This window comes from Oryctolagus cuniculus, chromosome 4 (genome assembly GCF_051225735.1).
Source record: "Oryctolagus cuniculus isolate XC-2025 breed Fujian yellow rabbit chromosome 4, ASM5122573v1, whole genome shotgun sequence".
In the NCBI taxonomy this organism is placed as follows: Eukaryota; Metazoa; Chordata; class Mammalia; order Lagomorpha; family Leporidae; genus Oryctolagus; species Oryctolagus cuniculus.
In genome coordinates this window covers 25016233-25037996 of record NC_142870.1, presented here as the reverse complement: position 1 = coordinate 25037996, position 21764 = coordinate 25016233, and the positions used below count along the sequence as shown (strand labels likewise).

The 21764-nt window shown below is 34.9% G+C and overlaps 1 protein-coding gene across 2 annotated transcripts in view; it reads left to right on the top strand.

Annotated features, from left to right (window-relative positions):
* The window catches only part of NCAM2 (neural cell adhesion molecule 2), a 586819-nt gene that overhangs the window by 506988 nt on the left and 58067 nt on the right, over positions 1-21764 (top strand). For both annotated transcript variants that reach the window (XM_051819201.3, XM_051819203.3), the window contains exons 13-15: positions 1041-1160; positions 4341-4462; positions 18387-18567. In XM_051819201.3, the coding sequence (XP_051675161.1) occupies positions 1041-1160; positions 4341-4462; positions 18387-18567 (423 nt within the window). The remainder of the gene's footprint in view (positions 1-1040; positions 1161-4340; positions 4463-18386; positions 18568-21764) is intronic.

Here is a 21764-nt window from a genome sequence, read left to right as displayed (position 1 = left end):
CGAAGAGGTAATATCTTGAAATCTTCAATTGCATCCAAAATTATTTATCAAATAATAAAGGTTGACATGCTTTGGGAACTATTTCTAATAATATTTACTTCCCTATATCTATTCAGATTCTTTTGCCAACTTTGTATCATGTTGAATCCAGGATTTTGACATGTAATTAGGATGAAATTCAGAGAAACATAAATGATCAGAATGCTTCAAGCTAGCCCTAAAAATTGACTTGATTTGAGATTAAAGAATAAATGATCCACTTTTGCTACAGATCCAACTGTATGAAACTTCTTTAACATAACTGAAATACATTATACTGGACATCAGTGTTCTATGCATAGGATCCCATGCCTCCATTACTTTCTACAGAAATAATCCATTTATAGTATATGAAATATTTGAAATACATATAGGAAATTTGTTTTATCTCCATTACTTTCATAATATCTGTGTTAAAAAGATGAAACAAAATGTTTTACTTTCCACTTTGTGAGTGATATAACATTTTCCTTTGAAAGTTAATGCAGATTGTGAGCATTTGGCCTAAAAGTTAAGTTGTCAGTTTTAGGATTTTTCTCATCCTATATCTGAGTCCCCAGGTTCATAGTTCTGGCTTCAGCTCCTATTCAGCATCCAGCTAAAGTGGACCCTGGGAAGCAGCAGGTAGTAGTTTCAGAAATTGGGTCCCTGCCTCCCATGTGATAGAACTGGATCAATTCCACCTCCAGGGTTTGAATCTCTCTCAGGCCTATGTATACATATGGAAAATGAACCAGGAATGGCAGATCCATCTCTCTGCTTGGATCTTTATCTACCTTTAAGTAAACAAAAATATGAAAAGAAAGAAAGTTGGTGCATGAGTTGAAAAACTAAAAGTAGACTATTCACAAATTATTTTTTTGTATGACTTTACCTCTTTTTCAGATATTTCTCACAAAGCTTCAGTGGAAAATTTTTTCACTCATCATTGTAATAAGTTGATACATTTCCCTTATTAAGATACATTAAGCATGCCCATGCATTTTTTTTTTTTCTTCCAGCAATGGTTGTTTTGAGCAACCTGGAACCAAATACAACTTACGAAATCAGGGTTGCAGCTGTAAATGGAAAAGGACAAGGAGACTACAGTAAAATAGAAGTCTTCCAAACATTACCAGTTCGTAAGTAATCAACTGTTTTGCTCTTTGTTGCCATTCTCTTCAACTCACAAATTCAGTGGTATTTTCAAATCTAGAGAGTACATTTCAACACTTTTGGGAAGTGAATTATGTCTTTGTGAAGCAGTTTTTGAAGATGGTGGCATATCAGATTTATAAAAATAACTTTGCTTTGGAGCTATACAAAAAAGATAAGATGCATTGAAATAAGTAAAATAAAAAGTGCTCTCTGAACAATGGCTCCCTCTTGAAAGCATCTTTGTTATTCATAGCATGATTAATTGGATTGTAGTGTTCAGACTATTCTGTGAGAGAATAAAGCACTGTTTTTGTAACAAACTGATTATTTTGTTCTCTTGATGACACATGACCTTTGCCTTTATTCTACAAACTAGGTGGGTCCTAAGTGTGAAGAACTGAAAATAACAAATTAATCCCGTACAGCAGTGACTATAGGATGAGACTAAATGAAGTATTCTTGTTCTCCTAGTACTATCCTATTCAAATGTATTTAAGTCAATTGGATTTCTGTGTAGTTAACATAAAATTTTTAAAAACTTGAAAAAAGTTAAAAAGTGTGAAAAAACTTGAATGTGACAGCAAAATTCTGTTTTAAAACCTATGCATTACCCCGCCTCTTTTATATGCATGTTAAAAAACAGACAAATTGGTCACAATAAATCATCTTCCTCTAATATGGATTCAGTAATTAATTTTGGTTCACATAAAATCTGTCTGATGTATTCGCTTTTTTCCGTCACCAATGCTGATGTCTTTTTTAATCACTGGTTATTATTTGCAGCAGGATGACTCCAGTACATCTCAATTTCTAATCCTACATCCAATTTTATCTTCCCCTACTTAGTATTTTTAAATGATTCTTAGTGATTTCACAAAAATTAAATAGTGACCTATCTCTCCTTTGCTTAAGATTCTCAAAACATTCTTATTTCCACCTTGCATTCATGTACACCTAATCTGGCCAACCACCCTTACACTTCTTAGTCCAATTGCCACAAAGTCCTCTCTATCAGAAGGCTGAACTACAGTTTCCCAAAAAAATTGTTCATCATGTCCTGGTGCTTCTGCTTCTGATCAGACCCGAGTAACTTCTAATCATCTTACAATCAACGTGATTTCCTGCTACATTTAGCCATATGTTCCTTCATTTGATCATAAAACACTTCTTTAAAAGCTTCAATCATAATTCACCACTCTTTCTTTTCCTTTCTCTTTCTTTTAAATTATAATAATACTATTTTCTTGGAGTATTATTGCTGACTTGCCAACTTCTCTTATAAACAGTGAACACCTGGAGGAAAGAGCACTGAATATTTTATTAATAAGTCTATATTTTAGCAGCTCTCAGGACTGTTTTAAAGCTCAAAGGACAAAATATGTGAAAACTACTGAGTATGCCATAACTGTCTATAATTAATTTTTGATTATTCTTCATATCATTGTGTACAATAATTCCATTGTAATGAAAATTATAAAGCTATACATTCAATCTTTTCTCTTTGTTAGAATCTATGTTTGTTCTGAATTTTATTTGATTTTCCAAGAAAGTTTCAATTGTAACTTATTCACAAATTTGGCATAAGGTTAAAGAAGTTGAATATATGATTAAATACCTTAAATTTATATCTAAGGCATTTGCTAATTAAAATAGCCTCTGCTTGTAATTATATCCTTATGCTATTTAAAAATAACTACTACAATATGGCAGAGAACTTCTAGTGTATCCTATGATGTAATTCACTTAAGAAATGATATTAAAAAATGTGAACTATAAAATCCATTTTATAATATTTTGATTTTCACAATATATCTTATAAAATACTTTTTTAAAAATTATTATGCTGGTGCTTATAGAAGTTTTAAAACACCTTGGGTCTATTGCATTTTCTATATAACATGCTGTCAAATATCTGCATGTTAATTCAATTAATACACAATCCATTTCCACTATAATGCATTTATGTATTTCCATAGGGTTACAACATATGACTACTTTATTACCTATTTTCATGCAAAACACTCAATTTTTACTTTTCTCAAAGAAACTTCTCATCTTAAGTTTAGACAACCCTCTCCATTATGCTTTGCTTAGTTTGTTTGTCTTGGGCTTCCTCTCTGTGGAACCAAGTTCTACATGTTTCTAGAGCATTGAAAGCTACCAGTTTTATAAGACATCATGATGTTGATATCCACAGAGAATTTGAGAAAATAGAGGCAGTGTGATGTCGGTGCATGTCCAAGCACATGGCATCAGCAACACAGAGCATGGAACTCTCATTCCATGTTGTCATGCAATGATGGCATCATTCACAAAGGAAATTGTCATGCAATGATGGTATCATTCACAAAGGAAATTTGTGCACCTCAATAGATCCCTATTCTAGTTAAAAAAAAGGGGGGGTATTTCAAAAAGTTTGTGAAAAATAAAATTAAAAGATAAGTTTATTTTGGTACAAAAATGTTAAAATTCATGCATAGTATTTTATACAACATTTTCCAAAAAATTTAGAAAAATCCTCCTATTATGAGTATCTTGCCTATAAGACCATTTCTATGTGAAGAATAACATCAAAGCCAAGTATTCTCATGAGACTAAAAGAAAAAAATACCAAAACACAGAGTTTATAAAATTGTACACTAGAATTGTTCTTTATGCAAATTTTTTATTAGAAAAAATGCTGATCACAGCAGATAACAAAGGGTAAGGCATCATCTTTTTGTTATGTATACAATCTATGTAGCTTGATGTGATAATATTTTATACTAATAAGTTGTATGAAATAAATTTATTTGACAAGGTAAATATTATTATTCATTGTTAATACAATAAGTAAATTTTTACACTTACAGAATGCAGCACTGTTTTCAGAGTATCTGATCATAAAGATAAATATAAATAAATATAAATATAAATAATAATCTGTTCCTGACATTTCAGAATGTTGGCACAATTCTTCCTGATTTATGAAAATTGCTGCTTCTTTTGACCACCTAGGAAAATGAGAATCAGACATTTTTATGTCACAACAAAGGGCAAAAATCACATGTAATATCCAGGTTAACATCATATATTTTGATTAAAACTCACTGTGTTTATTAAAATGCATTTCTCTAGGTATCTTAAACATGTAGAAAATTAAGAATGTGTTATTGACTCTCTAGGTGAACCAAGTCCTCCATCCATACATGGACAGCCAAGCAGTGGGAAGAGCTTTAAACTCAGCATCACCAAACAGGATGATGGAGGAGCCCCTATATTGGAATACATAGTTAAATATAGAAGTGTAAGTAATCCTTTTGATTTTGTACCAAGGTTTTTGTTTTCGAAATGCATTACAATTTACATTCAGTTCGTAGACACATTAGTACTGAATGTATATTCAGTAATAGCAATGATAAATATTAACTTTCCATTCCTGAAATTCATCATGATAAATTGTGAAATGTGTGGTGGCTTCTGCAGCTGCTGCTCCACCTCCTCCTTCTGTGACCCCCCTTTCCTCCCTGTTCCCCCTATTTCTCCTGCTCCTTCTTTGTATTTAAAAATCTCAGCCATTATCATCAAAGTAGACTCAGGACTTTCATGTTTTGACTTTTAATTACGGAGGGGGAGTTGTCAATGTTTCAGGAATGAGATTCTATTTTCCTTATTTTCTGAGATGTTTCACAGGATATCCTCTCCCCACCCCACTTATTACTAGTAAATGCAGGACCTCTTCTCAGTTCTACTTACTGTAAGTAGGAGTATCAAAAATCACAAGTCATTTTAATTAATTTATCCTCAGCATCTGATTATTTTATCCTTAATATTTAACAAAAAATGGCCACACTGATCTTGAGGAAGTGGGAATAATTTTTGTCATTTCGTTAGCACTCTCTAATAAAGTGACTGATGGCTACTCACAACATGGAATTTTTGATAGGTATTGGGGGTGAAAGATACCCACTGGTTGAAGAATAATGAGAAAAGGGACCCCATGGACTTTGCCCCTTTGCCTACAGCTGAAAATAATGCTAAAGGCCACTGAAAATGATTTTTCTTGAAAATTTGTGCCTAAGTACTATTTAGTTTTTATGCCTAACGTAGAATATGTTGAAAATGAAACTTAATTTAGTTTTGTAAGATTTATTTACTAATATTGATGTTTGTCCCATAATGCTTATACAGTATGAATTTTATGTTCATGCTGACTGAAGATTTGTGGTACTTTCTAAGCTAATTATATTTTAGCAGATAGTGGTTTTATTTATTTATGTAATTGAAAGGCAGAGTTACAGAAAGGGAAAGACAGAGAGAATTTGCATTTTGTAGTTCATTCAAAAATGGCCACAAATGCCACGGCTGGGTCAAGTTGAAACCAGGACTCTGGAACTCTATCTGCGTCTGCTACATGGGTAGCAGGGGCCCAAGTACTTATGCCATCTTCTGCTGCTTTCTCAAACACAGTAGTAGGAAGCTGGACTGGGAGCTGAGCAGCAGGAACACAAACTGGTACCTACATGGGATGCTGGCACCACAGGCAGTGTTTTAACCTGCTATGCCACAATGCCGACCATAGAAGATAGACTTTTAAAAACTGGTCATGAAGTAATATGCAGTTGAATTTTCAATATTCCCTAACAAGCCGGCACAGCGGCTCACTAGGCTAATCCTCTGCCTTGTGGCGCCGACACACTGGGTTCTAGTCCCGGTCGGGGCACCGGATTCTGTCCCGGTTGCCCCTCTTCCAGGCCAGCTCTCTGCTGTGGCCAGGGAGTGCAGTGGAGGATGGCCCAAGTGCTTGGGCCCTGCACTTGCATGGGACACCAGGAGAAGCACCTGGCTCCTGGCTTCGGATCAGCGCGGTGCACCAGCTGTAGCAGCCATTGGAGGGTGAGCCATTGGTAAAGGAAGACCTTTCTCTCTGTCTCTCTTTCACTGTCCACTCTGCCTGTCAAAACAAAACAAAACAAAAAACAAAACAAAACAAAACAAAACAAAAAAAAAAAAAAAAAAAAAAAAAAAACAGGAGCAGCTGGAACCAAGGAAGCCTCTGACCTCAGAATTCAGGCCCATTTCTTGTGCTCGCTTCGGCAGCACATATACTAAAATTGGAACAATATTCCCTGACAAAACTACAATTTTCTAAATAAAAATATTTGCCGCTTCTTAACTCAAACTTCTAAGTTTTGAGATTAATATGAAAGCAAATTTCATTTGGGGTAGCCTATTTCAATCATAAATTTTAGATACTCATTGACTATTTTTAACAATTTATTTTAAAGACAGCATTACTTAGAGAGAGAGAAAAATCTTCCATCTGCTGTTACTCCCCAAATGGCTGCAAGGGCCACGACTGGGCATGGAGCCTGAAAATCTACCCAGGTCTCCCGTGGGGATGGCAGGGCCCCAAGTACTTGAGTCATTTAACTTATTTATTTTTTGGTAGATAGTGTTTTGATTTTTTTTTTTTTTACAATTTTTATGTATGTATTTGAAAATAGGCTTATTTATTTGTTTGGAAACTGAATCAAGTGTAGAACAGGAGAGACTTGAACTAGAATTCAAGTGGGATGCTGGCATTGCAGGAGGCAGCTTAACATGTGGTGCCACAACGCTGGTTTCCCAGTTGAATATTCTAATGTTAATATGAATACTCCTTTCACCAGACAACTCTTTGGCTCAGGTTTCCTGTTGGTCACTATAATGAGTTGTGTGTGTCTTTTGGTTACACTGCTATGGCAGCTTCAAACCTCTACCCCAAGAAAGCTGAAGGCTCATTGGTCTCCAAGTGAACCTGACAATTGTGGTGAAACCTACGTTGCCACCTCTTTAGTTAGTGCTTTTATTAAGAAAATGTCTATTTTATCTATAGTTAGGCTTTTTTTTCAGCTGTGCTTCTATTTCCAGTCATCCAGAAATGAAGTTTAGAAACTAAGAATGCTGCTGCCCATAGCACTTGTCTTTTTCAATATTTAATACAAATTTAAAAAATAACATCACATATATACTCAAAAACCTTTTTGTATCTTGTTTATAGGAAGCCCATAATTTCCATGTGGATTTTTACTCATGAGCTCAGTATAAACTTTTCATTTCTGAGAGTGTTCTTTTGAACTGCAGGTAATTAAAAAGATGAATTAAAACTTGACTTTCAATTGAAGCAACAATACATGTTTTTATTGAAGCAATATTTCTTTTATTACATTAAATAAGTTTATGTGTTAGAAAACCCAGGTTTAGGGTGACATCTCAGATATATATTCAGGAATCCAAATTATCTTCCATTATATTATTTTCATCCTTTGTATATTATATTGGTTTTTATCACATAATAATTGTTTTGTGTTCAAATAAAGGAGACCTCTCATGCACATTGAGTGATGAGGAGAGTTGAAAGGAATAAAGACAGAATAAACTGTTCAACTGAATCTGTCTTTCTTTTAGCAATACAAAAAATATTTTTATAAAAGCCAAACCAAAGAAATCTCATTACATATAAATATATTTAATGAGCTTTATCAGTAAAAGGTGATTAACATGAGGATTTGAAATAGCTAAACAATGTGTGTCTAAAAGCACACACTACCAGCATTTTGAGTAATATAATTTTGGGCTATCCAGAACATTTTCACCCAGTGCAAAATGTTTCATATCACTGACTCCAATTTACCACATTGCTAGCAGCATTTCCAGTCACTGTTGAAAGCATAAATGTTCCCATAACTAGCCTTACACCTATCTGGGGTCAGTTAGATTCACAAAATAGTAATAATGACATTCTAGACATTTGGGAGGGCGAATGCACACACACACACACACACAGACACACACACATGAAAGTGAATATTATTAAAAAAACTGTGTGTGGAATCCAAAAATTTATCACTCCAAATAAACATATTTTAATTCAATTTATCCCCTCTCTACATAGAACCTCACAATAGTTGAAAAAATTAATTGTCAATAAAAAATAAACTTTTTTTTCACCATGTAAATTTTTAAAGCTTAAAACATTGTTTTAGTTGATGGTGCCATCCATTTAGTCCATTCATAAAGAACTTTGGTTCCTGGGAACTTAGTCACATTAATGCAGTCTTTTTATCATTATTAAGTGAAGAAAAATGAGCATCTTTAAAAATAATTTATAAGAATTATAAAGCAAATATTAGTCAGGAAGGACCAGATAAAGAAGGCAAGGCAGAACCTTCATGGGTGTCTATTTTTCTCTTCTCACATATTGGCCCTTGTGTGATGAGGGGAAATGACGAGGAACATTATCGTGATGGGTTAGAGCTCAATGATGACATTCTCCCCTGTGTTTCTCTGCTGTTGCTTTTGACTCTCTCAAAATACACTAATAGGGGCCAGCGTTATGGCATAGCAGGTAAAGCTTCCGCCTGCAGTGCTGGCATCCCGTATGATTGCCAGTTTGAATCCTGGCTGCTCCACTTCTGATCCAGCTCTCTGCTATAGCTTGGGAAAGCATTGGAAGATGGCTGGTTCCTGGCTTCGGATCAACTCATCTTTGGCCAACGCGGCCTTTTGGGGAGTGAACCAGCGGATGGAAGACCTCTCCCTTGCTCTCCCTGTCTCTCTCTCTCTTTATCTCCTCCCCCTCCTCCCCCCCCTCCTCCTCTTCTTCCACTTTCTCCCTCCCTCCTTCCCTCTGCCTCTCTCTAACTCTGCCTTTCAAATCAATAAATAAATCTTAAGAAAGAAAAAAAAAAAACCCACCCTTAATACCATTTGATACTGTTCATTGTCCCTCCTGTCTCATGTTGCATTGACCAGACCACTTTCCAATATTGGCAGGCAAAGTTTTTCTTGTGCCTTGTCTTCAGAATTATATTGGTAAAGCCATGTTTCATCTGCTCTTGCAATTTTTCAAAGAAATGCTTCAGGATGTTGATCCTCCTGTTTTCCATGGAAAGCTCCACTACTGTCTTCAACTGATCTGGGCACAACAGTTTTGGCACCACATCAAGTCAAAAATTTTCCGCATTTCCATTTTTTCAGTCTGAATTATGTAAGCTAAATCAGTTGAGATGTCTGTGGTGTTGGTCACTATTCTTGCTGGAAATGGTTAGTCTTTTTAATAACAGCACAACCAGAGTGATTGTTTTTTTTATCAAAAAATGATATGGCTGATCATCCATTGTGGGGCTCATCTAAAACATCATTTTGTTTCCTAGAGGAAGGTATCCATTTGTAAACTGTGATTTCTCTGGAACATTGTCTCTGAAATCTTTGTGTAATGCATCAATGAGTTCATCATTTTTCCATCCAAGCTTAACCAAAATGTGATGTTTATTCATACTACAAATTTTGCAAATATGATGTTGCTTTGATAGGGGCTCTTTTTAGACTTGTATCTTATTTTTTTTAAGATTTATTTTATTTATTTGACAGAATTACAGAGAAAGGGAGGGAGGGAGGGAGGGAGAGAGAGAGAGAGAGAGAGAGAGAGGTCTTCTATCTGGTGGTTTACTCCCCAAATGGCTGCAATGGCAGGAGCTGCACCAATCCAAAGCCAGGAGCCAGGAGCCAGGAGCTTCTTCTGGGTCTCCCAAGTGGGTGCAGGGACCCAAGGAGTTGGGCCATCTTCTACTGCTTTCCCAGGCCATAGCAGAGAGCTGGATCAGAAGTGGAGCAGCCAGGACTTGAACCAGCATCCATATGGGATGCCAGCACTGCAAGCCAGGGCTTTAACCCACTGTGCCACAGTGTTGACCCCTCATATCTTATTTTAAGTGCTTCAAATTGGATCCTGTTCAGATGTGTTATAAAAAGTTAGTGTGAGTGTATTTTGGTGCAATAAATTTTGAAACCCACATGCTACTTCATTACAGGATCAGAATGCATTAAATTTTGGAGACCCTCATGTTCATATATTCAAGGACTTGAAAAGTTTGTGGAAAAACTGGAATTAAAATTTTAAATTAAATTTAAGATTGGACTTAAAATTTCATCACTGGGAGGGAATATCATTACTTTCTTAGAATTGTATCTACAAAGTACATTGAATCTGTTAAAAACTAATTAAGGGGCCGGCGCTGTGGCTCCCTTGGTTAATCCTCCACCTGCGGCCCTGGCATCCCATATTGGTGCTGGTTCTAGTCCCGGTTGCTCCTCTTCCAGTCCAGCTCTCTGCTGTGGCCTGGGAGGGCAATGGAGGATGGTCCAAGTGCTTGGGCGCCTGCACCCACGTGGGAGACCAGAAAGAAGCACCTGGCTCCTAGCTTTAGATCGGCACAGTGCTGGCTGTGGCGGCCAATTAGGGATTGACCCAACAACAGAAGGGAGACCTATCTCTGTCTCTCTCTCTCACTGTCTACCTGTCAAAAAAAAACTAATTAAAATTAAAATAAAAACAAAAACAAGAAGCAAACCAAAAAAGATGTTAAATTGTTGTAAAGTTTTTTCATAATATATATTTTCCATTAACTTTTTGAGTACACCTCAAAGGCATTAATCACAGAAATTCTTTGTACCAAAATAAACTAATATTTTACTTCCATTTCAATGAGACTTTTGAAGCACCCAGTTTGTTATTTTTAAGATTTATTTATTTATTTGAAAGGCAGAGTTAGAGAAAGAGAGAGAAAGAGAGACAGACACAGACAGAGAGAGAGATAGAGAGAGAGATCTTCCATCTGCTCTTTCACTCCCCAAATGGTCACAGTGTCCCCTGGGCCAGGACAAAACCAGGACCCAGGAGCATCTTCTCGGTCTTCCATGTTGGTGCAGGGGTCCAAGGACTTGGACCAGCTTTTGCTGCTTCCCCATAATCACTAGCAGGGAGTTGGATTGGAAGTGGAGCAGCCTGGTCTCAAACTGGCACCCATACAGAATGTTGGCACTGCAGGCAGCAGCTTTACCTGTTATGCCACAGCCCTCCAATTTATTTTTAAACATAGATAAACTTTCTAAAGGCATTCAAATTTTTGTGATTTATTTTAATATGTATTAGAATCCATCTTTTTGGAAAAGTTATGTGTGAAATACATATGATACAAAGAAGTAAGAGATTGGTAAAAAAAAAAAAAAGATTCAAATGTACGTAATGGCAATCAATACATTTTCTCCTTGTACATAGTTGCCATAGGTCAGTCTTAAGTTAAAATTTGAACACGGGCAAAGTTTACCTTCAATAAATGTATGCCTTCAATTCTCCTTTTCATTCTTATCCCTACTTAATGGTAACAGTGTTTTATTGTTGCTTCCCATTTACCTAGCACCTCTGTTTGCCATTCCAATAAAAGAATATGTTTAATCCTTCCGAATTCCATAACAGTTCTGTCCTCCCTACTCGGTTTACAATTTCCAACCCTTTCTAACCTCCAAAAGTACTGAAGGATCTATTTTTATCATCATATGAAAATGATCGACTATATTTATTCAAATAAGTCTATAATTGACTGATATCAATTACCATGTTACTTGTGTCAGTGTTACCAAAATTAACATGGAACATTGCTTTATTGGTAATAATTTACACAATTAGGATACATTTTATAATTTCTCAATACCTCCATATTACAAGAAAAGAGCTGCTCACTGTTGGAGAAGTCTGTCTTATAATGAATCAAATGCATGGTTAAATGTGTCACAGTTTTTGAGGGATACACTTAAGAATCTGGATTTCTTTGGTGGGAATCAAGAATCTAAACTTTGCCATGTAACATCTTTTTGCAGGAACAGTGGCCAAATAGAAGTCAACCTGTGGAGTTTATCTCAACTCCTCAACTACAAACTCATTTTTCCTCAAATGCTCAGTTTCTTTGCCTTCTTATACAGTCACATTACACATTTTTTTCTACTATATCATTTAATAGGATGCCTTCTGCTTCAAGATGTGAAGATACTCCACATATTCTAGTTTACCCACAATTTCTTCACCTCCTCCGTTCTATGAAAATCATGCTCTGAAAGTGCAAAGGAAATACCATGATTGAGTAAAATGTTATGTGGTATATTAGATGTTCTTGGACATTTAAAATAGGAAATTTCTAGAGCATTTGTTGGCTAAATATTTATAGTGACATTTATCTTAATACTCTGCACTTGTTTTCAAATAATTTTTCAAAATGTTTCTTGATCATCTGTTCTCTCCGTATGATTCCAAATCATTTTATTCATTACTTTCTCAAGCCACTTGTATTTCTCATGGGGTACAGTACAATTGAGTAGCATGAAAAATGCGTTAGACATATGCAATGAGTTTTCTCATTGGATAACACCTTTTTAGAAAAATACATCTGGGGGAAACTGGAAAATTAGGAACATTACTGAGATTTTCACTTGATTTCTTGCTCCATCTTTCACTCTGCTGTGCACAGAACCATGTGTTTCATATTTTGGGAACAGTATAATTGAAAATATGTATTTATTATATGACTGCTGATATCTGACATATTGTGAGAACAAACATTTAATTTGAATGGCACTGGGTAATGACAAACTTAATCATATCCTAATAAAGAAAGTATATAACTTCCTGTAACAGATTAGGCACCAGGAAGCAGAATTAGTTATGGAGCATGTGGTTTTGTTCACCCACTCATTAAGAAGACAGAGTTTATTGAAACAGAACTAGAGCAATAAAAATAGAATTACATGTGTCAATGGACTCTAAAATTAACATTTTTTTGACAGGCAGAGTTAGACAGTGAGAGAGAGAGACAGAGAGAAAGGTCTTCCTTCCATTGGTTCACCCCCAATAGCTGCTGCGGCCGGTGTGCTGCGCTGATCCGAAGCCAGGAGCCAGGTGCTTCCTCCTGGTCTCCCATGAGGGTGCAGGGCCCAAGCACTTGGGCCATCCTCCCACTGCCTTTCCGGGCCACAGCAGAGAGCTGGATTGGAAGAGGAGCAACTGGGACAGAATCCGCACCCCAACCGGGACTAGAACCCTGCGTAACGGCACCGCAGGTGGAGGATTAGCCCAGTGAGCCAAGGCAATGTCCTGAAAATTAACATTTTTAACAATAAGATGATAGAATTAAGCCATGTATTTGGAGAATATAGACACGCATATTAGACTCATAAAATGAAAAAGTGCAAGAGGTTATTTTAAGTACAGAATATTTTGCATCTATTTTGCACCTGTATTGCCAATAATACTCTATATAATTTAATAACGTTTTTTACATACTTTCATGACTTTTTCACTATTTTTCTCTGATCTGATGGTAACTATGGGATAATAATTATTTAATATTGACATATTTAATGTGTTTCATGTGCTAATAATACTAAAGAAAATAATTGGTAACTGAAAATTAATTGTGAGGAATATTCTTAGAGACTCATGACAGTGTTTATAGTATACATTTGTAAGCCTCAGTTTATCTTTTTAAGCTTTTTGGAGTATGGGAGATCATGTAATATCTCAATGGCCATAGAGAAAGAAAAGAGAATATTGGAAAATGCATTAGTTAATGATATTAAAGTGCATGCAAGAAATTTTTAAAGCCACCACTTTAAGTATTATCAAATAATGTGTAGTTACGGAATTAAAGAGTATGAATTTTTTTGGAGATTTTTCTTTGCCATAAATGAAAATGATGAATCTTTGAATTGAGAGAACAAAATACACTATTTACTGTCTGAATTAACAAATATGGTAAGGAACCAATCAATAAAAGACCCATGTTATAGGTTGATACATAAAAGTAATAGTGAACACAAGTATAAAAAAATCATGTACTCTGTGAAATTTTATAGATGTGTAAACACAGAAGTTGATGAATAGGGAAAATGACTTGTTTTCCCTAGATGCTGACTACTGTTATTTTAGAATCATGATTAAGAATACTGTGCAATTCTTACATGTCAATTAAAAACTGAAAAAGAAGTGCCCTTAATTGTCATTCTGTGCATGCCTTTTTTTTAGGAAAAAAAAAAAAAGCATTGCTTAAGAGATGTCATACCAAAGTGAAATTATCATTTTTTTCAGTAGCTGTCCTTCAACATTTAATTGACGTATTAATACTAGCCCTATTCAGCAAATCATCTCATTAAATTACCTAGGGGAACATTTTGCCACTAGATTATCTAAAATATTCCCTAGGCATTTTGATTCTGTAAATTAGGCACTCTACAAATGCATAATTGAGAATGCATAATATTCCTAAGGGAATATTTAGTAACACCCACTTTAATTTTTGCTATTCCCTAGGAATAGCAAGAATGTGATTAAAATGCCTCCTTTTCTTAATATACTGAATGGAAAAGGAAATTAATTTATATTGGGGAAATATTAAAATTCCTTTTGGTTCCTCCAACTAGCAGTCCAACTGTCTAAAATGATGGGGAGGCTATTTAATTTATTGTTAAGAGTGTTGACAAGTTTTAATGATTGTTAATTCAAAAGAGGTGCTGTATTTTTGTAAGTCAGGAAGTTTCACATCAAAGCTCAATTCTCAGAAATGATCTTTTTCTTTGAGGATTAGAAGTTTCTTTTCCTGCACTCCATTTCCAGAAATTATATTTTGGAGGATTACTCAACGGACGTGAATCAATCCATTGTTCAAGAATAAATTTTAGTCACTGATTTATTTTCTGACCCTTTCACCCAAATCTCCACTTAGAGCCAAAGCAAAATTAAATTCCATGGATTTCCGCAAAAATTACACCAAACATTTTGTAGTTACCCAGAATGTACCAAGTGATTAGGGTAATGCCAGAACAGCAGAAACATGTAAGACGCTCCTGGCTTGTGTGCTCTATGCCCTTTTGTAAGCTTTCAGTTTCCCTGTTCCTGATCCTCTCCTTTCTGTTTATGTGTTTACACAGTGCATAACATATAAAGTATGTTATACGTACATGGGCATATGATCAACATGTAACCTGTGAAATTTATACATAAGTTTTTGTTTATGAATATATATTTATATAAAATCATATAAAATTGTTTTTGAGCAGACATGTTTTTAGGCTTTAGTTTTGTCCTGAACACCTATGAAGTAATTTAAAGTTATGTCAATTAATTAACCTACATTGTTTTTTGTCTACCAGTGGTTATGCATCTGTATGAGGTTTAATGTGGTTGTATTTACTTTGAGATCTGAAGTTCACTGAGGGATTCATATCTTCCTTTCATTAATGCATTTAGGACAAATAAAAAACAAAATGATACTAGGGTTTACTATTTCCATTATCAATGGTACCATTGTTCAGAGGGTATCTCGTGGGCCCCATACCCCAAGTCTCTAGTTTGCCTCCATTGCACCCTCTCACTCTTCACAGAACTGATATTTCTCTTCTGTGCTGTTTTGTAAATTCTGAGAGGATATTATACTTGTCAGTTCACTATCATGTTCTTAGTACCTAGAACTTCATCACCACCTAATAAGTCAGCACAAGTCATTGATTAATGAATGGAGGAAGAGGGTCTTGGGAAAACCTTAGTAATTTAACACAGTGACTCCAAACATTTCAAAGCCATGCATAGGCTGTTCTTAGCATTATGTTTCTTTGAGTGACTTGGACAAGATACAACTTTCCTGTCTTCCCTTGGCAATACACCTCATAATATCTTAAATAGCCTGGCAAAAGAATGATCTTTCATGTAGTTATAAGTTTCAGCTTCTTTTTGAAAATAAGACATCCTTGACCAGCGCCACGGCTCACTAGGCTAATCCTCCGCCTGTGGCGCCAGCACCCTGGGTTCTAGTACCGGTTGGAACGCCAGATTCTGTCCCAGTTGCTCCTCTTCCAGTCCAGCTCTCTGCTGTGGCCCGGGAGTGCAGTGGAGGATGGCCCAGGTCCTTGGGCCCTGCACCCACTTGGGAGACCAGGAGGAAGCACCTGATCGGCCACTTGGGGGGTGAACCAATGGAAAAAGGAAGACCTTTTTCTCTGTCTCTCTCTCTCTCTCACTGTCTGACTCTGCCTTCAAAAAAAAAAAAAAAAAAAAGAAAGAAAATAAGGCACCCTTATTGCTTTACTTTTCAGTAAGAACTTCAAACATTCAAGGAAGATGGAATTAAAATATAATTCTGTTTCACAAATATTTTAAAGTTTCTTTTTATGCTTCAAATATTTTCATTACCTTTTCGAAGACCCTCATATGCATGGGTTTCAAAAATTTTTCATCAGAATAAATTTGTTTTTCGAGTCCCTTTCACATAAACTTTTTGAACTACACTTGTGTTTATGAGATAGTGATATTTTGATACATGTACATTGAAAATTGGGATCAGCTAGCATTTATACACCTTCAAACTAAAAAAAAAACCACAAAACATAATTTTTTATATTTATAGAGTACAAACTATACATTCACTTGTGAGTTTCAAAAATCATGGCATAGGCCAGCGCCCTGACTCACTTGATTAATCCTCCACCTGCGGCGTCGGTACTCTGGGTTCTAGTCCCAGTTGGGTGCTGGATTCTGTCCAGCTCTCTGGCTGTGGCCCAGGAGTGCAGTGGAGGACGGCCTAAGTCCTTGGGCCCTGCACCCACTTGGGAGACCAGGAGGAAGCACCTGGCTCCTGGCTTTGGTATCATGGCGTGTACATCTTGTTTACATGATACCTTTAAATGTTTGTCAATTTGAAATGCTTATATTTTAAGTTATAGAGGAAATATCAGAACAGAACAGTTACATTTCATAACAATAAAATAATTCAGAAAACAAAATAATAATATAGTATCAAATCATACTATCATTTATTCTTCTGAAAGATACTTGATCTTGCAGTAAGTCAATTTGTTCAAATCATCAATTTACCTTCAACATTTCAATTTGATTTTTAGGGGAAAAATCTTTCATTGCCATTATAAGCTCAGAAAATATCATTATTTATGGTCAGAGAAACACTGAAATTTTTCTCAACATAAAGTAATGTTGGACTGAGCAATGGAGGGTAAAATATTTGTCAATATAATACTCTATAATTAATTTGTACTTCTACCTTTAGATAGTGAGATTTGCCCTTGTTATGATAAATTTTGGAGAAAATTTTTCATTTCTTTTAGAAATTTTGGAAATTTTTATATATTAATAGCCAGCTTTTTTAAAAAAGATTTATTTATCTTATTTAAAAGGTGGAGTTAAAGAGTCAGAGGCAGAGAGAGAGCTAGATCTTTTATCCATTGGGTACTCTCCAAATGGCTGCAGTAGCCAGACCTGGGCTGATCCAAAGCTAGGAGCCCAGAGCTTCATCCAGGTCTCTCATGAGAATGCAGGAGCCCAAGTCCTGGGGCCATCTTCTACTGCTTTCTCACATCATAGCAGAGAGCTGGATTGGAAGTGGAGCACTGGTGTCCACATGGGATGTCAGCACTGCAGGTGACGGCTTTATCCTCTAAACCACCACAATGCCAGCCCCAATAGGTAGCATTTTTAAAGTGCTTAAAATTCGTAAGGCCTTCGAATACACAATTTACATTCCTCTTTGCTCCCTCAAGAAAGTTCACAGAAATGGCTGCTACTATGATTTCTGTTTTAGAAATGAGAGAAGCCAGACAGGATGTGAAAAAGCTTAGTGTTTATATGGTTAATGTATGAAACAGCCCAATGAACATATCATTTCAGATAATGTCATTCTTAAATTATATCAATTTATTTTTCTGTGTTAATTGTACTTACAGTATTTTTCCTAATGAAGAACAAATCAAATAAAATGTAGTCCAAACTTTTATTTTAGAAAAGGAATTAAGCATATTTAATTATAGAATGTTTAAGTATAGAATAAAATTCTTTTATTTTTCTGTGTTGTTTCATCATGAATTGTAATACATCACATTCGTTTAAAAAAGAGAAAAAAAAAAAAACAGGATCTACTTCCTGAATAATTTCCCTTCTCCTCTTCAAGCAAACCTCTAACAACAGTATCTAGCAATTGCTTTAATTATATTAGCCTTTTTCAATACACGGTTTTTTTCATTTTTCCTATTCACTTAGTTATAAACAACAAAATGACCAAAAACTGAAATTAAAAAGAAAAATAATGGAGATAAATTATCAACCACTGAATCATCAAGGATTCATTATAAAATCATAAATCTTTGGCTAATGTAAATAGTCTATTTTCTATAGAAGAACTTTAGAAATAATAATGACTTTATTGCTGGAGCAACACCATTCATCCATGTACATAAAAATATAATTTTTGATATTAATAAAGCTGCCTATTCCATTACAAGATACATTGAATATTTAATAACTCACAACTTTAGTATATAGCTCTCAACAAAGATATACTTTGTCTCCTTTACAGAAAGATAAGGAAGATCAGTGGCTAGAGAAAAAGGTGCAAGGAAATAAAGACCATATTATTTTGGAGCATCTACAGTGGACGATGGGGTACGAAGTTCAAATTACAGCAGCCAATAGATTGGGATATTCTGAACCAACAGTTTATGAGTTCAGCATGCCACCTAAGCCAAATATTATTAAAGGTAAGCAAAACTATATCCTGTTTGAAGATAAAGAAGTTATCATCTTAAAACCCTTTTTTTTCTTAAGAATTAAAATGTAATTCTATATGCTGAATATAAATTCCGGGTTCTCATCATGATCGCTGTATCATGTCAGACTCAAGCTTTCACAGTCTCATGAGCTAAGGTGCAAATGTGCTTTCACAGTTTTGGTGGTCAAAGTGGTGGAGAGAGTTAGCACAGGGAGAGCACAGGAGGCAGGAATGACGGATGAAAGTCAACATGAAAACGTATTTTGAGATCAGGAGAAACCTTTATAAATAAAACAACGTCTATGTCAATCATGTTGGTACAGGTTTTCCAATTATAGTTAGTCTTGGCCAAAGACCATGATCAGTTAGCCCATTTATGCCTGATCAGGTAAATTGATTTTGAGAAAATAAAATCATCACACAGTGAGCCAGAAGCAGTGACAAATATTTCTTGGCAAAGAGGTATGCCTAGAATTCAAGGATACTCATAATGTGACAGGATATTTTTCCTTTTGCCAATTTACAGTGCTTGCAACATTATATTTTAGTATATTAGTAATATCATGAAAGTCTCCAGAAGGATATTAAGTTTTTTCAGATATATTCTATAGAAGTAAAAATACAATAATTCATCCTGGCACAAAACCATGTTTAACTCTGTTATTGAGATACCATTTTGTTCATATTTTGAAATTTATCTTTGTCCTAAATTTTACCTTTAATATGTAAATTTTGGGGAACTATGTGTGTATGTGTGTATGTGTATGTGTGTGTGTGTGTGTATTTTTGTATGAACTATTTCAAAAAATTGTGGACAAGAGGGACTAAAAGATGTTTATGTTTCTTTTGGTGCAACAATTTTTGAAATAAATGCATACTTTTTTCTTAATACATATTTCTATGAACCCTTTGAAAATAAATCATAAGTAAGAATTTTCTACTTTTGGGCAGTAAAACAAGCTTATCTTTGAAGTCTATTTTTCATTAATTTTTTGTAGTAGCCTCTTATCTTCCTTTCTTGTATACCTTTATAGAAAAGAAGGGAATAACATATTAACTTATAAAATTATGGTCTAAGTCTATGTTTCTAAGTTTTGAAACTCAAAATAAAAGTTAGGAGTTCAGTCATGTTATTTAACCGTCTTATAATTTCAACTTGAAATTAATGTCATTTTTATAAGATTTTCATATGAAACGTAAGTTTCTAAAATTGAAGTTTCATGTAATTAATAGTTCCATTAAAATAATTACTATTTGTTCTGACGTTGCCCCAGAGTTTATGTTGTACATGAAGCTTTAAACTATTTGTGTTTATAATATTAGTTAATAAACGCTACCAATTATAATTGGGAGTAAAAAGTTGGAAGCCTCTTGTAATAGTATGGATAGCTTTCTTTATAATGACATTTTTCTTATTGATTAACAGAGTACTTCTGCATTTAATATTTTATAATATTCTTAATTCTGAATTAAGAATAGGTTAAAGAAAAGGCTGTCCTCATTTTACAAATGCGATTTTCAGGGGTTAACTCTATTCAGGGTTAGAGCTACTTTAAGTCCCATGATAACACATACGCTCTTAGAGAAGATGCACTTACTTTAAGTAAGAGTGACCGAATGTGCCAGCTCCCAGTTCCATTGCCCAGGAGTGTAAAACATCAAGAACTACCTCAAAATTGTAATGCATAAGATTTGTAGTAATTATTCTCCATGCATGTGTCAAGAAGATGATATAAGTATGATTTTCAAACTTAGATAAACATCAAAGGAGGATTACATGAATATACTCCATTCAGCTAAGCTTTTATTTGGCATATGTATTTGTAAGCTATATTGTTTTTATTAAGATAAAAATTAATAATCTATGAAAACACATGTTAATACTTTATAGTTAAAATACAAAAATCAGGAAATAGGTTTATGCAGGTTACTAATGAAAGAGTCCCAGAATCCCTGCTAAATTTATAAACAGTTGTTGAATGCAGAAGCCAACAAAGCTATAGAAAAAAAGACTGAAAAAAAAAAGCTATAGAAAGAAAAGACAGAAAAAAGGTGAAAAAAATGAAAGGACTAGAATACATATAAAGACACAAAATCATCAAGACATGCTGTGATGCATTTACTGTAAAAAATGTTTTTCTTCTATTTGAGAAATTCTTGAGCTGAGAGTTTGCGGGCAAGATCTAAAAGGAAATAGGACAGAATTCTGATTTATAAGAGCATTTCCAGATTTTTTTTTGTCACAAAACTTCTCTTGATACTTCTGAAGTTAATTTCTTTCAGCTCTGCAATGTTCCCATCCATTAACCTGTTCATTCCAGAATTTGTATAAGGATCTTGCTTTGTGACCAGTACTGAGATGAGTACACAACCTTCCTCTCTGAAAAGTACAGAACTGACCTCAGCACTTAAAACTTTCAAAAATCTGGGAAGTCAGATACTTAACTTGAATTACAGTAACTGAAAAATGACTATGACTAAAATAAGCATTCATGTGCTACTATGAGAGAGTTGCATGAAGGTACCTAGGTTAAGGGAGTCGTGTAGAAATTTCTGCAACTTTCCTATAGAAATCGATTTTTCCAAAGGAAATCTGCATGAATGAAACTTCCATATGAAGTGTGTTGCTCAGAAGTCTCTGGCAGCAACAAAGAGTTTGTTCTCTAGGGAACAGGAAAAGTGTCTGCATGGTGCTTAGACGTATGTGACTGCGGATAAGGCTAAAGAGAGATCTGCAACCCAGAGAATCCAAGGGCTCCAAAAACGTGCAGAATTTTAAAATACAAACTACACAGCAGTAGAAGATCATTTAAAGCAAGGGAATTATATGAATATATAGGCATTTTGGACAGATTATTCTTGCTTCTGTAGATAAGAGCAAATTATGGGCAAACAGGAATGTTTTAGAACAGTGATAGCAGTAGAAAAAGAAAAGAGTTAGTTTCAGGCACAGTATAGATGCAAACTAAGCCTGCTTTATAATAGACTGGATTCACTAGCTATTGATGCCATCAGGTTTCTTGCTAGGCAGATGGGCACTGCGGGTGACCTTTGTCAAGGTGAAGAATTTTATGGGAGGAAAAGGATTTGAAAAATGAGGATCAAAGAAAAGATTGGTTTTGCATTTATTCCATTTGAAATTGTGGATGAAAGATGAGGATATGGATGACTAGGTTATCAGGCTTG